Source organism: Biomphalaria glabrata, chromosome 1, assembly GCF_947242115.1.
Source record: "Biomphalaria glabrata chromosome 1, xgBioGlab47.1, whole genome shotgun sequence".
In the NCBI taxonomy this organism is placed as follows: domain Eukaryota; kingdom Metazoa; phylum Mollusca; class Gastropoda; family Planorbidae; genus Biomphalaria; species Biomphalaria glabrata.
Window position 1 is genome coordinate 60,408,892 of NC_074711.1, and position 14,747 is coordinate 60,423,638.

General features: G+C 37.1%; 2 protein-coding genes across 3 annotated transcripts in view; one reads left to right on the forward strand and one right to left on the reverse strand.

Annotated features, from left to right (window-relative positions):
• The window catches only part of LOC106069445 (neuronal acetylcholine receptor subunit alpha-10-like), a 211,818-nt gene that overhangs the window by 12,861 nt on the left and 184,210 nt on the right, over positions 1 to 14,747 (forward strand). The gene's annotated exons all lie outside the window — the stretch shown is intronic.
• LOC129925414 (oocyte zinc finger protein XlCOF7.1-like) lies at positions 3,580 to 4,806 on the reverse strand. The gene has a single exon (XM_056025191.1). It carries the CDS (start codon positions 4,804 to 4,806, stop codon positions 3,580 to 3,582), a length of 1,227 nt encoding a protein of 408 aa, XP_055881166.1.

Genomic DNA, 14,747 nt, shown 5'->3' on the forward strand with positions numbered 1-14,747 from the left:
CTCTAGCTCAAGTATATCTCATGCTGATACAAGTGTGCATGCTTGTATTGAATTTTTCCTAAAATCAGAGTTGGCCTTAGGGGATGGAAAGTGAGACAACCGCCCCTGGAGGCGCCTCGGGGCTTGTTGCGCGACACCCTTGTCACCGTCAGTCCATCGTACAACTATTCGTGACCTGATATAGCACTTGTACAGGGCCCCACGCACAGCCCACCTCTGACTAAAATCTAAAATGGAGGCAAATGCTTGACTAGCACATTGTTGGTGTCTCCGGTGTGCAGGAGACGGTACTGATCAACTCTACAGTGCAGGAGACGGTACTGATCAACTCTACAGTGTAGGAGACGATACTGATACAGTGTAGGATCAAATACAAATATCAGAATGTAAACAAAGAGCAGATTACTGTGAAGTATCATTAGCAGGAACATCTCCATTATCTCTCTCTACATTTTGATCTAATTGTAATGTGGTTCCGGCTTGATAGATTGATCCACCAAAACTTTCAAACATTGTGAGAACCCTTTGGTCAAGGTTATCAGCGCGGCTAGTTTCTGACTTGTGTTCTCCAGGCGACGACCCTGTGATACTTTTTTAATGGATGTTTGTTTATGGAGGCAAGCAATTCGTCTGACGGCACCAGATAACGCCACAATGACGTCCTGCTGTCAGATGACCCCCTCCACCATTCCCCAACCCTCCCGCGTGATGTCCTCTCTCGTGATGTATACAGGTTTTAATACTGGAGGCTGAGATTAAAACGCCATTCTATGTTGGTTTTTATACTTATAAAAAATGAGCCAAGGCGGAGACAAAGAAAAGAAACATATTACGTTGGTCGTGACACGAAAGTTGAGGCAACTCATTCGAAAAGGAAGCGAGAAAAAGTTTTGTCATATTCATTAATTTGATGTCTGGGGCGGGGTGGATGAATTGTAAAGCGCTTGGTTTCTGAAGAGGATTGTCTGTGGTTCGAATCTCGGTGAAGACTGGGATTTCCAATTTCGAGATTTTTAGGACGCCCCAGAGGAAAGTAATGGCGGCTGGTCAATGTGCTGGCCACATGACACCCTCGTTAACCGTCGGACAAAGAAACAGATGACCTTTACATCACTACGTAAAGATCGCAAGGTCTGAAGGGAGAACCTTACTTATTAATACGCCAGTTAGTGTTAGAATTACTTATTAATACGCCAGTTAGTGTTAGAATTACTTATTAATACGCCAGTTAGTGTTAGAATTACTTATTAATACGCCAGTTAGTGTTAGAATTACTTATTAATACGCCAGTTAGTGTTAGAATTACTTATTAATACGCCAGTTAGTGTTAGAATTACTTCTAATCTGCTCTACGGACCCTAAGACAAGCCTCTATTATGTTTTAGTTTGTTGGTAGCTTGAAGTTCATTGCTTCTGATATTCGTGCTGAAAATATTGAACGTTTCCTTTTTAAATGCATTGTTTACCAAAGTAAAATGGATCCAAGGGTGACACCTTTGAGCTTCTACCTCCTTATAATCTTGTTATTTTTTGTTTTGTTTTATGAAGTCCAACAACAGGGCGTTTTTCTTCTTAGTCACTCTGGTGAGAGTATGTTTAAATGAATAAAAGGGTGAAAACAGAGTTTCCGGAAGTTGAGAGACTGATCACAGAGAGTTAAAATTGCCAACATGTTTCTCTAGAGCACTGTTCGACCAGCACAATTGCTGTATCACTTTTCTACTCAGCTGATACAAAGCTACACCAGAGCTGGCTGGGGTCAGGTATTATATCTTTAGACTGGAACGTAGTTTTCGAGTTTACAAAGTGGCTACCAGATGGAGACGTGCTTAATGAGCAACGCTACAAGTTTCTGAGAACGTGGTATGAACTCAATGGCCTAGGTAGGGTGGGGGAAGGAGGGGCGAACTTGAAAATCCTCTCGGGCCTCCACTTGAGGGGGGCCTCAAATGAGTATGTTTTACATTAAATATTGCATATTACGCAAAATGAAGGGTATCCAAAGAAGTCAAGTTCCCACCCGGGTACCCGAAGGATTGACAATTCCTAGCTACGCCCCTGCATGAACTGAAATGAAAAGGCTCTATAATCAGTAGCCCATAGCCACCTATTCTATAGCCACCAAGGCACCAAGAATATAGCCCCGGCAGTTCTGAAGTGGGCAATACATAGTAAGGACTTTATGTAAAAGTAACAAAAAAGTAGTTTCCCCTTTCATAGTATATAGGGCATACGATGTTAACGTCATCTGTTTCTTTGTCCAAAGGTTAACGAATAGGGTGTCATGCGGCCAGCACAACAACAAACTGTTTCCCCCCCCCCTCCCAAATTAAAGCTAGTTACCCATTACAGTTGGGTGGACTCAGGGGCGTCTTAAAAATTCCGAAGTTCAAAATTCCAGTCTTCAATGAAATTCGAGACCAGGACTCCAGGCTCGGAAGCTAAGTACTTAACCACTCAACCACCGCCCCCCAAGGACTCAGTGTAGAGAAATTCTATTTGAAGGAGCTTTCAGGCAAAACATAAATGATGAAAGCCGTTTTTTTCTTTCTGGCTAATTTGAGAAATTCTTTCGATTGATCGAGTGTTTTATATGCCTTTATCAGACTCATGTTTGACACCTTATCTATCTATCTATCTATCTATCTATCTATCTATCTATCTATCTATCTATCTATCTATCTATCTATTTATTTATCTATCTATCTATCTATCTATCTATCTATCTATCTATCTATCTATCTATCTATCTATCTATCTATCTATCTATTTATCTATCTATCTATCTATCTATCTATCTATATCTATCTATCTATCTATCTATTTATCTATCTATCTATCTATCTATCTATCTATCTATCTATCTATCTATATCTATCTATCTATCTATCTATCTATCTATCTATCTATCTATCTATCTATCTATCTATCTATATCTATCTATCTATCTATCTATCTATCTATCTATCTATCTATCTATCTATTTATCTATCTATCTATCTATCTATCTATCTATCTATCTATCTATCTATCTATCTAGCTAGCTATCTGTCTGCCTACTTAATATTGTAATAACCATGTTCTGTAGCGATGAAAAGAATGGAAGAAATGGAGGAGGAAGTGGAATGTTTGGATGGTTGTTGAGATCCGCCTTGATTTGTGATCTATTTGATTAAACTTGTTCAACTTGGGTTGTCATTGTTTCCTTGCCGTTTAGTTGCTTTCTGTAAATGTTTTAACAATATTTATCCGTAATTACCTAAAAGTTGTGCAATGTGGAGATTATCGGGTACCAGGAGGTAAAATAACCGTTAGCTCTCTCTTACAAAACACTTTGTGTGTTGTTGGTAGTAAATGGATAGTTAGGGTTAGTGAGGATGTGTGCATAATTTAATGTTTGATTTCGACTCAATCGCTTCGTGTATTTTGTATAAGTGTGTTTGTGTATAAATGAGGTCACCCAAATATTTGTATTTACTAGAGACGCATATCTTCTTTCATTGTTGCCCCTTTCTCTTTCATCCACGATCAGTTTTCACTTGAATGAGTTCGTGGTTTTTATATCTGTCTGTTTTGATCTCACGACTCCCACAACCAGTTGATATCTCTATAGATTCTATGATCTAGGTTTTGTTTTATCAGTAGGTCATCAAGCATGAGCATGTCTCTAGGTGGTGAAGATTCTTGGGATACGCGCTTGATGAAAGAAACGTGCATTTCATTGTATAGTTTCCAGTTTCTAGCACTCCAAACTGGAGGTAACATTTGGAGCACTCCAAACTGTAGGTAACACTTGGAGCACTCCAAACTGGAGGTAACACTTGGAGCACTCCAAACTGGAGGTAACACTTGGAGCACTCCAAACTGGAGGTAACATTTGGAGCACTCCAAACTGGAGGTAGCACTTGGAGCACTCCAAACTGGAGGTAACATTTGGAGCATTCCAAACTGGAGGTAACATTTGGAGCACTCCAAACTGGAGATAGCACTTGGAGCACTCCAAACTGGAGATAGCACTTGGAGCACTCCAAACTGGGGGTAACACTTGGAGCACTCCAAACTGGGGGTAACACTTGGAGCATTCCAAACTGGAGGTAACATTTGGAGCACTCCAAACTGGAGGTAGCACTTGGAGCACTCCAAACTGGAGGTAGCACTTGGAGCACTCCAAACTGGAGGTAACACTTGGAGCACTCCAAACTGGAGGTAGCACTTGGAGCACTCCAAACTGGAGGTAGCACTTGGAGCACTCCAAACTGGAGGTAACACTTGGAGCACTCCAAACTGGAGGTAGCACTTGGAGCACTCCAAACTGGAGGTAACATTTGGAGCACTCCAAACTGGAGGTAGCACTTGGAGCACTCCAAACTGGAGGTAACATTTGGAGCATTCCAAACTGGAGGTAACATTTGGAGCACTCCAAACTGGAGATAGCACTTGGAGCACTCCAAACTGGAGATAGCACTTGGAGCACTCCAAACTGGGGGTAACACTTGGAGCACTCCAAACTGGGGGTAACACTTGGAGCATTCCAAACTGGAGGTAACATTTGGAGCACTCCAAACTGGAGGTAGCACTTGGAGCACTCCAAACTGGAGGTAGCACTTGGAGCACTCCAAACTGGAGGTAGCACTTGGAGCACTCCAAACTGGAGGTAGCACTTGGAGCACTCCAAACTGGAGGTAGCACTTGGAGCACTCCAAACTGGAGGTATTTGTATCTGGTCGTGGCATTTTTTGCTTCCGAATGTAGTCGCCAAAAAACAGGAGTTAGACTTTTGAAACGATCCGTAGGCTCTGTGCACATTACCAGTATCAATTTTTTTGAGAGCATACAGACATTGATCATTGTTTGGTCACTCAATGCTCTGATAGACCTTTGGTTACAAACCAGGTTATTATGTCTTCCATTGTGTAGTTGTATCCAATTTGTTTTTGTTATTATATATCTTTTTTTTTTTGCAGTTTTTTTTTTGGTAACACTGAATAAAATTCTGGTTCCTTGCATCGATCTTACATTTCTGTACATTCCGAAAACAACTTTATAGAGTTCTTCCTCTTGAGGGTTTCATTTTACTTTTTATTTGTTCTCTCTCTTTGTGCTTCCTTTTTTTTTTTTTGACCTTTCCTCCTTCTTGTTCTCATTGCTCTTTTTTAAAAACTGTAGGGTGTGTGTGTGTGTCTGTGTGTCTGTGTCATCCAAACTACATTCCATACTTTCATTTCAAATATATAATATATAAATATAGAATAAAGAATACCTGCACCCATTAAACCACTGTTACATAAGATCTGAACGAAGTGGTCGTTTCCTTTTTTATATGGATTAAAACAGAAATATTTAAAAACTCCTTTAACCTCACCTTCAGTCAGAGTGTTACAAGATCAGCTACCGTCATCGAGAAGTACATAGAAGTCAAACTCATAAAGCGCTGGTTGTGAATGTGTATGTGTTTGGTGTGTGAATGTTGTTCGTATTTTCATCTATATTGTTATTGTTACAGTAGTTACACTGAGGTTGTCAATTGTAGTCAAACTGAATTTCCATTTGATTGGATCAATAAAAGTTATCTTATCTTATCTTATCTTATAATATTATTTGTAGCACATTTTCAGCATTTTTTGTAATGTCATTTGTGTGCTCTATTCATTCCTCTAGTCAATTCTTTCATGTCTTCATTTCGCGTGGGACTGTTGACAATGTAAAAGTTCATTTATTCCGAGTGGAACTAGTTGTTCTTACAAATGTATAAAGTACTAAGTAAAAGAGGTGACGCACATGCAGCTGCTATTCAAAAAGGAACAACCCCAAATGTCTTTTAAAATAAACTATTTGTAATGTTTTCACCTGTTACTGTATATTCCATCACAGAATTATACACTTGTTTCGAAAGGAAGAGACAGAAGCTTGTTATAAATCATTAAGCCTGAATAATAATAATAATAATAATAATAATAATAATAATAGTAATAATAATAATATTAATACATATATTGTATTGCGTATAAAATTTGAGCCTTTTCACAATTAAAAACTTGTTTAAATAACTCATAACAATAAGAGTCTTACACCGACCTTTGAGCACGCAATTCATTGCCAATATTGACAGCCACCATCCTGTGTTGAGATATCGACTGAAACTATTGACACTCATCTAAATGATATTTAAAGAACAAACGTGTGATACGAAGCAGCGTAACTGAGGCCTGTTGTTTATGTTGCTTGAGGGGCAACGACAGAAACACTAACTCGTTGGGAATTGTGGTCGGGTGTGTAGATGTAGAGTCTGGATCTCTTCTCACATATTTTTGGAGGAGTGAGAAATACAAGGATGCTGCGGGACCATCTTTTAATGCGAGCTCATTCCGTCTCACGTCCGACAACAAATATTAACATTTCAAACTCTATTGACTGAACGATGCGGCTGTCCTTGACATTGATGGAAATACTTTGGTCCTCCTCAGTTGACAAAACTGACCGCGTTTAAAGCTTGTGACAAAACTGACCGCGTTTAAAGCTTGTGACAAAACTGACCGCGTTTAAAGCTTGTGACAAAACTGACCGCGTCTAAAGCTTGTGACAAAACTGACCGCGTCTAAAGCTTGTGACAAAACTGACCGCGTTTAAAGCTTGTGACAAAACTGACCGCGTTTAAAGCTTGTGACAAAACTGACCGCGTTTAAAGCTTGTGACAAAACTGACCGCGTTTAAAGCTTGTGACAAAACTGACCGCGTTTAAAGCTTGTGACAAAACTGACCGCGTTTAAAGCTTGTGACAAAACTGACCGCGTTTAAAGCTTGTGACAATATGAATACAAGTGGTCTAATTAAATAGTATAATTAGTAAGCAGTGCATAGAGCACTTCATGATCTTGTTTAAATACTATTGAATTTATTTCAGCTAAAATTGTTCTATGTCAAACACAACAATACTTGGTAATAAGTTGAGTCTAGTATTTTTTATATAATTTTCTACTAACATCATAAGAGATGTACATTTAATGCGGATATTAATATATAGAATCTTTGATTCATAGTATGAGATCTTTATAGACACTCTTTTTCCTGCAGGATATTAATTGTAAGTTTTAATCAAATTTATTGAGCTGTCTCGGTATTTAGATCGAGTTTTTACTCTTCACTGTATATGTTCATTCCACATTATTTCTTGTCACACTTACTCTTTGGTTACGATGTGACATCTATGACCTTACCAATCACTTTAATCAGGACATTAAAGACTTTCCCTTTCCATACTAAAACTGTGGTTCTGATTCATTCTCAGCACAAGGGCATTATGAAGTTGATATCAAAGCATTCTCTCCCTTTGCTGCGACAAACTTTGTCCGAGGTTTTCACAAGTGAACTCGTCTAACAAGGGGAAATAATCCCACAATTTGTTAATGGAAGATGCTTGTGTTTTTTTTTCTTCCTTTTCTCTTTCCACTTGTCTGTTGGTGAGCGCCTACGCTGAAGGCTGGGGTTGAGATTTGAAAAATATTTTCTCAAACACGTATCTTTATAGTTCGTGTATCTGGGTTTTTTTTAAGAAGGGGAAGAACTATTTAGAATGTTAGTTAGCATAAAACAAGAAATAGAAAAAATACTTTTTACAAAAGTAAAGCTTACTAGTCGACCGGCGGCGTAGCATATGCCGCTATTTTGCAGGGCCGGCCTTATGCCACTGCAGCCTATGCGACAGGGCGGACTGGGTATCAAAATCGGCCCGGGCATTACCATAAAAACCAACCCACAAATGGCATGTCATATATTTTCGGTGGGGGGGGGGGGGGGGAGATTTTTACCCCACTCCGCAATTTATATATAGGGAGACCTGGGGAGCGCTGTGAACCAAGCATTATTTCCGTTATTTTAAGCTGTAAAAATGCATATTCTGAGGTATCTACAGTGCAATTAGCCTGCTACTCTTCCGCTAAAAAAATTCAAAAACCAAATCTGCTATTCAATGGAGTCCAGCGACTGGTAGAAAATGGTAAAATGCTTTAGTTTGAGTATTAGAGGGGAAACCACAAAACCCCTTTTGGCTTCACTCAGTAAATTTGGTGACTGAAGTTTGCTTAAGTTGGCTGCACTGTAGCAGTAAGTAAAGTTTCCCTTTCAGACAATGAGGTCTGAGGCAAGTGATGGTTTGAATACCCTCCCCTGCCGGCTACGCCTATGTGTTATATTATAGGTGTAAGCCTAATTCTCTCTAAAATATATAAAGTTCGATAGCTCAACGAAAACTAGATATAAGCATTCGTAGGATTACATAATGTATTCTATTGATACATGTATGTAGTCTGAAAACTAAACAATACAATAGCAGCCTAGTGAGTTTGAAGCTTTTTGGTATTACTTATAGATTACAGCAGTTTCTTCAAAAAAAAAAAAAGATTATTAAGTCTTACACATTTCATGTGTCAATCTAGTCATGCATGTTGATCTGTGACTTAAAATATGCTAAATCATTGGTTTTCCTGACTGACTCAGGTAACCTATTCCAATAAAAGATAAGAGAAAGCAGAACGGTTAGAGAGGCACTTACTTAATGTGAAAAGCTCTTGCTTCCTTCTAGTACATTCTCAAAAACGCGAATCTGAATATACCATGACTCATTATTTAAAATATAAATCTCCTTTCATTAAATATCGGATGTGACAGCGCTATATAAATTATTGTAATTATTGTAATAATTTTCATCATTAATGACTTCATACTAAGCATAAGTTTGCCATTAATTATAATAGTATACAAATTGATTTAGATCTAGATTTATTTTTTAATTAAATAATTTTTTTTTGTAAGCCTTAAGTGTAGTATTTTTAGATCTATGTTATTAAAAATAAACAAAAAGAAACTTACTTTTCTTTTCAAACGCAGAAAGTAGAAATCTATACCCATATTGAGCTGTGAATAAGTTGGGCGGTTTGCAATTTCGCGGCTGTGTGTAATGTGTATGTGTTAAAGTTGATTTCTTTTAAGCATTGTTAAAGAGCTAATTGTCGCGCCTATCTTTTTTGCTGCGTTATATCAGTGTTTTCTAACTTAACCTCTCTCATCCCTCTTTTTGGTTAAATTTCATTGGAAACATTAAAAGACGGGGGAGGGAAGGACCAAAAAAATTGGAGTGCCATCAAAGGCCCATGTCGACCAGCAAAATGATTAGGCCAAACACAACCTTGAGGACATCAAAGCAGTCCATGCCGCTCGTGTATAGCAGAAAGTACGGTCTAACGTTTTGCAAATGATAATACATACAGTGTAGGCCTATAGTGTATTTTTGTTATATTCTTGTTGAATTTCAAACAAAATTAATTGTAACAAGAATTAAAAAAAAAACAACAGCAAGAAAACGTGTCTGGGCCTTTGTGTCTTGCTGCTGTCACTTTTTTTTTTTTTTTAAGATGTCTGAATGGAAATTTTTTTTTTTTCTTTGGTCGCGACAAGACCGGCCCGTTTGGTACCGGCCCACCGGGCATTTGCCCGTTTGCCCATATAGCCAGTCCGCCCCTGGCGACCGCAGTGTCAATCTAAAAATACTTTAATATGATCCCAAATGACGTCAACATATTTTCCAACTCTCTTCCTATCCATCCCTTCCGGCTTCCACCTTTTGAATCCCACTTCCATTCAATATCCTAATTGGCACCATTTTCATTCACACCATGCTGCGCTACGACCGTAACACAGAAATATGAGAGTGATCTTTCCTTTACTCCTTACTACTCGTTTAAACTTTTGAGGGAAGAAGAGAATTATATATATAAATATTCAGCGCGATTTTTTGTAATTAGTTTAGATCAGTCATATAAATAACTTTTTGATAGGTCTAGACTCTAGACTAACAATAAAAAATCTGTGTGATTAGAAATATTTTGACCAATTGTTTTTGTTTAGCGCAACTTCATGCTTTTAGCTTTCTCAATTCTCTATGATCGTAGTCCAGACTAGTTGAGGAAGGGGTGTAAGAAGGGGATATCTGGGGGACTATTACCTTGATCGTTTTCTAAATGCATTTATAAAAAATAAAATTGAATGACCTGAATTTAAACTTGAGAGCTTAAGCCTCCTCATGTGAAGCTGCCAAACCACTGTGTCAAGAAATAGCTTATGAAAATAGAAGGTTTTATAGTTATCTATTGTTAGTTTCAAACTTTAGAGTTTTCTCTATACAGAGTATAAAGGGGACTAATTCAACGTATACCACCACATCAGTCAACTACAATTTCTTTCCCTTCTTTGATACCAAACAAAATAATGAATTAGCAATAGTTAATTACCTAATTGGTTATTTTTTAAAATTGATATTTGTTTTGTCAGGTACAAGAAATAATTTTGAAAAATTTCAACATGATCCGAGATTGGGTGTGGAGAAATAACATGTACAAACTTTTTACCAGACAGAGTGAGTTGATACAAGCTTTGTAAATATAAATTCTATGATGTTTCTACCGTCACAAATGCACATGTAAGCTACATTTCCGACACGTGAGACAAATATAAGCTTCATTTGTGACAGTTAAGACAAATATAAGCTTCATTTGTGACAGTTAAGACAAATATAAGCTTCATTTGTGACAGTTGAGACAAATATAAGCTTCATTTGTGACAGTTAAGACAAATATAAGCTTCATTTCTGACAGTTAAGACAAATATAAGCTTCATTTGTGACAGTTAAGACAAATATAAGCTTCATTTGTGACAGTTGAGACAAATATAAGCTTTATTTGCGACAGTTGAGACAAATATAAGCTTCATTTGCGACAGTTGAGACAAATATAAGCTTCATTTGTGACAGTTGAGACAAATATAAGCTTTATTTGTGACAGTTGAGACAAATATAAGCTTCATTTGCGACAGTTGAGACAAATATAAGCTTTATTTGCGACAGTTGAGACAAATATAAGCTTCATTTGCGACAGTTAAGACAAATATAAGCTTCATTTGTGACAGTTGAGACAAATATAAGCTTCATTTGCGACAGTTGAGACAAATATAAGCTTCATTTGCGACAGTTGAGACAAATATAAGCTTCATTTGCGACAGTTGAGACACGGCCGTATCGCGCAAAAGAAATAAACGAGTCCAACAGAGTTTGGCCTCGGCGGCTTCATTATGCGTCTGGGTAGAAGTTAGGGTTAGGATTTCACCTTGATCCGAGAAGAGATGTGGGATAAAAACACGTGTACAATTATCTAAGGCGACAATACAAAACCCTAACCCTAACCCATATCTTTATAGCCATATCGCTTGAAGGATTAATTTCCATTGTTACTATAATAAAAATAATAGCCAGTAATTAATTAATTTTGTTGTTTCATTTTTTTGTTTTGTTAGAATAAATAAGTTTCAACTTGATCCGAGAATTAAAGTGGCAGAAATAACGTGTTCAAAACTTTTACGAGACAAATGTAAAAATAGATCTGTTCAAGACAGCAGTGTCATGTGATGTAGGCCCCTAAGTTCTATTAATTATTTTGGTGTCATAATCAATCACCAATCTTACGAGTTCAGCATTTTAATTTGTCTGCACGAGGGTGTCGTCAGAGATAATTGTACATCTACGTCCATGAATAGGTTGAACAAAGTGGTCAATAGTATTATTATCTCCTTTTCATTTTCACTTGTTTATTATAAAGAATATTCTTGTATTACATTCATTCGTAGTCGGCTAAGATCAAATCAGTCAATTGCCTCTCTCTCTCTCTCCTCACACTTTCATATATATTTCTAAGTCTATGGCTATCTCTCATCGCCAATCTAAGAATTTTTTTTTACAGAAAATATTCCATTTCAAAATTTAATGAAAACAAATATCGCTGTCCATTTATTATTTCATTTGTACTTTCTGCTTAGGCGAAGTCTTTTTTATTTTGTGTGTGTTTTGTTCCAGTTCTTTTAAAATGGTCAGTGATATATTGAAATTCCTCCACACCAAACCAATTGAATAACACATTATTTATTTAGTTTTAAAAATGGTCTTAAAATGTGCTGCGATCATACAATATTTATTAATTTTATTATTGAGAGGAACTAATTAAAGGGAAACAAAATTTCACTGTTCACTAAGTGTTTATTCTGGTGATGTTGCAAGTCTGCAGCAGTGCTGCCTTTTTACAGGTAACGAGAATCTTTTTTGGAATGTAAAGGGCTTCGAATCTGTTTGCGAAGTCAGTTGTCTCATGTCACTATCCCCTTGGCTCTCGGTTACATGGTATAATGTGTTGTTTTTTTAATTTTACTTTTATAGTCACTTAATATTTAAACTTAGTTTTTCACATTATGTTTCTTATTGATTTCTTTTTTTTTTCATTTTGAGATAGCACTGGGTTGTCAATGACATTTGCGGATTTGGCTTTTTTCTCAATAAAGAGTAAATCTGGTCAATTAAAACCCACTGCCTTGTCAATATAAATAAGCCTACCCAAGTATAGAAGTATATAGTGCTGGTGGGTTAGTTTCGCAAATTGGCTATGGCGACCTAGAAAGGCAAATTATAATAATAATGATATTAATAATAATTATTATACAAATATTAATTATTATTGTTATCATTATTAATATTGTTGTTGCGTTGTTTAAATTCGTTAACATTGCCAAATTATTTTTATAGCCAGACTCGCAAAATAAAAGCAAATTATAATCTTCCTTATATGGAGACATGTTAAAATGAAAAGATAAATACTGTTTTCTTTATTAAAAAAACAATTAGACTTTTACAGATTTTTACACTAGAGCGAATTTACGTCGCACAGAAAATTCTACAAGGAGTTCGCACGTTTTTCTTCTATGACTTTCTAGGTCACCATCTCTCTCCACAGAGTGCGGTCTAGAACCTCATTATCCCAGTAGTAAGTAGCAATATTCACTGCTTTGAGGTCTTGTTTGATTATATACACATAATGGAGATGGGGACATTCAGTTTTTCTTGAGCCAGTCGCGAGTTGACCATAAAGGATGACTTTTGGGATGCGATAGTCCTCCATCCGGTGAACAACCAAGCCAGGGCAGGCGTCGTTGTCTGAGGATTGCGAAGCTGATGGGAAGACCCGTTCGCGCAAGGATCTCAGTGTTGCACACTCTTTCTTGCCATGTGATTTTAAAGATCCTTCGGAGGCAGCGCAAATGGAATGAATTTAATTTTCTCTCTTGCTTTGCTTACGTAGTCCACGACTCACTGCCGTACTCAAAACAAATGCCATGTTGACCACCATTTTGGTCACTGTAGTGAGCTTCCGCTTGACAATCTTATCTTATAAGATACAGACGTTACTTCAAAAAGAAGATGATTACGTCCTGCGCGTGTCCCTATGTCAATCTTGTCATACATGACTTAAACTTTACCATGTCGTTGGTTTTCCTGGCTGACTCAGTCAACCCATTTCATGCTCTGATAGCACTAGGACAATACAAGTACATTAAAATAAATGATACTTACACGAGCTAAAAAAATGCTTATTTTTAGTTACACTATCATCGACACGCTAAAATCAATAAGAAACACCTAATCACATTTGATTTACTCCCAAAGCTCGGTGCATTTAATATCCCTTCTTATTCCCCTTTTTTCCGGCAATTTTCTTTCATTTGTGTAAAATTACCGACCTTTAGAATGCCAAGGTCAAGGTGTCAAATGTTCGCAATCTTTTCTCTCCGAGATCCTGTCCCCTCCCATCCCACACCCCTCATGTCCTCGGCGAGCTCCAGACCTGGTCATTTCCTCGCCTGGGGGAACACCAGTGAAAGAAACAGCTCCAAAGAAGATTATGTAAGACAAGTGAGAGAAGCCATTCACAAACTGGCTGTTACATGGTTCCCAATCTGCATGCTCTGATGTAAGATCCTTTTTTGATAATTAGGTAGATGAGTTAGTCGTTTGGGAATGTCTTTGGGAAAGCGAAACTTAAAAACAAATTAACTCATAATTAATAAAATATAATATTAACAGCCACTTATTAGTTTGAATACATCAATATCAGGGATTGTATATATATATATATATATATATATATATATATAATATATATATATATATATATATATATATATATATATATATATATATCTTCATCTCTCCTTTCATCTCTCTCTCTCTCGTCTTTCTCTCTTCATCTCTCTCCTCTTTTTTTTCCAGTATACTTCTCTCTCTCTCACTCTATCTCTTCTTCTCTCTCCTTCTTTATCTCTCTTCTCTCTCTCTCTCTCTCTCCTTCTCCCTCTCAATTTGAACATTCTGTTATAAGGTCACGCTGTGGTGAAAGTGAAGACCTAGGGTTCCAGTCTAGAGCTATGGCTGGTCATTTTTATACTTGATTTTTTTTTCTGATCGCCCCTGAGTCCATCGTGAAGTATTTGTTTAAAGAAGTAAAGGTGGTCTAGGGTTACCAGACACTCACATGCCCATAGAAGGGAAAACAAGGAGGACAAAGCCTTACAAAGAAAGACATTAAAACAAAGTCAACATTAAAAACTGCGCTGAAATGAATTTGATTCAACATTTAGTAAATCCGAGGCTGTATTGCAGATTTACTACATATCAAAGTTCTCAGAAGAAACAACTTTTCACAGGAGTTCATCATTCTTATCTTATCTTATCTTATATAATACAGACGTTACTTCAAAAAAGAAGATATTTACGTCCTACGCGTCATGCATTAAGTCATGCATATTAACCAATGACCTAAATTCTGCTAAATCACTGGTTTTCCTGGCTAGCTCATGCAACCCATTCCATTCTCTAATAG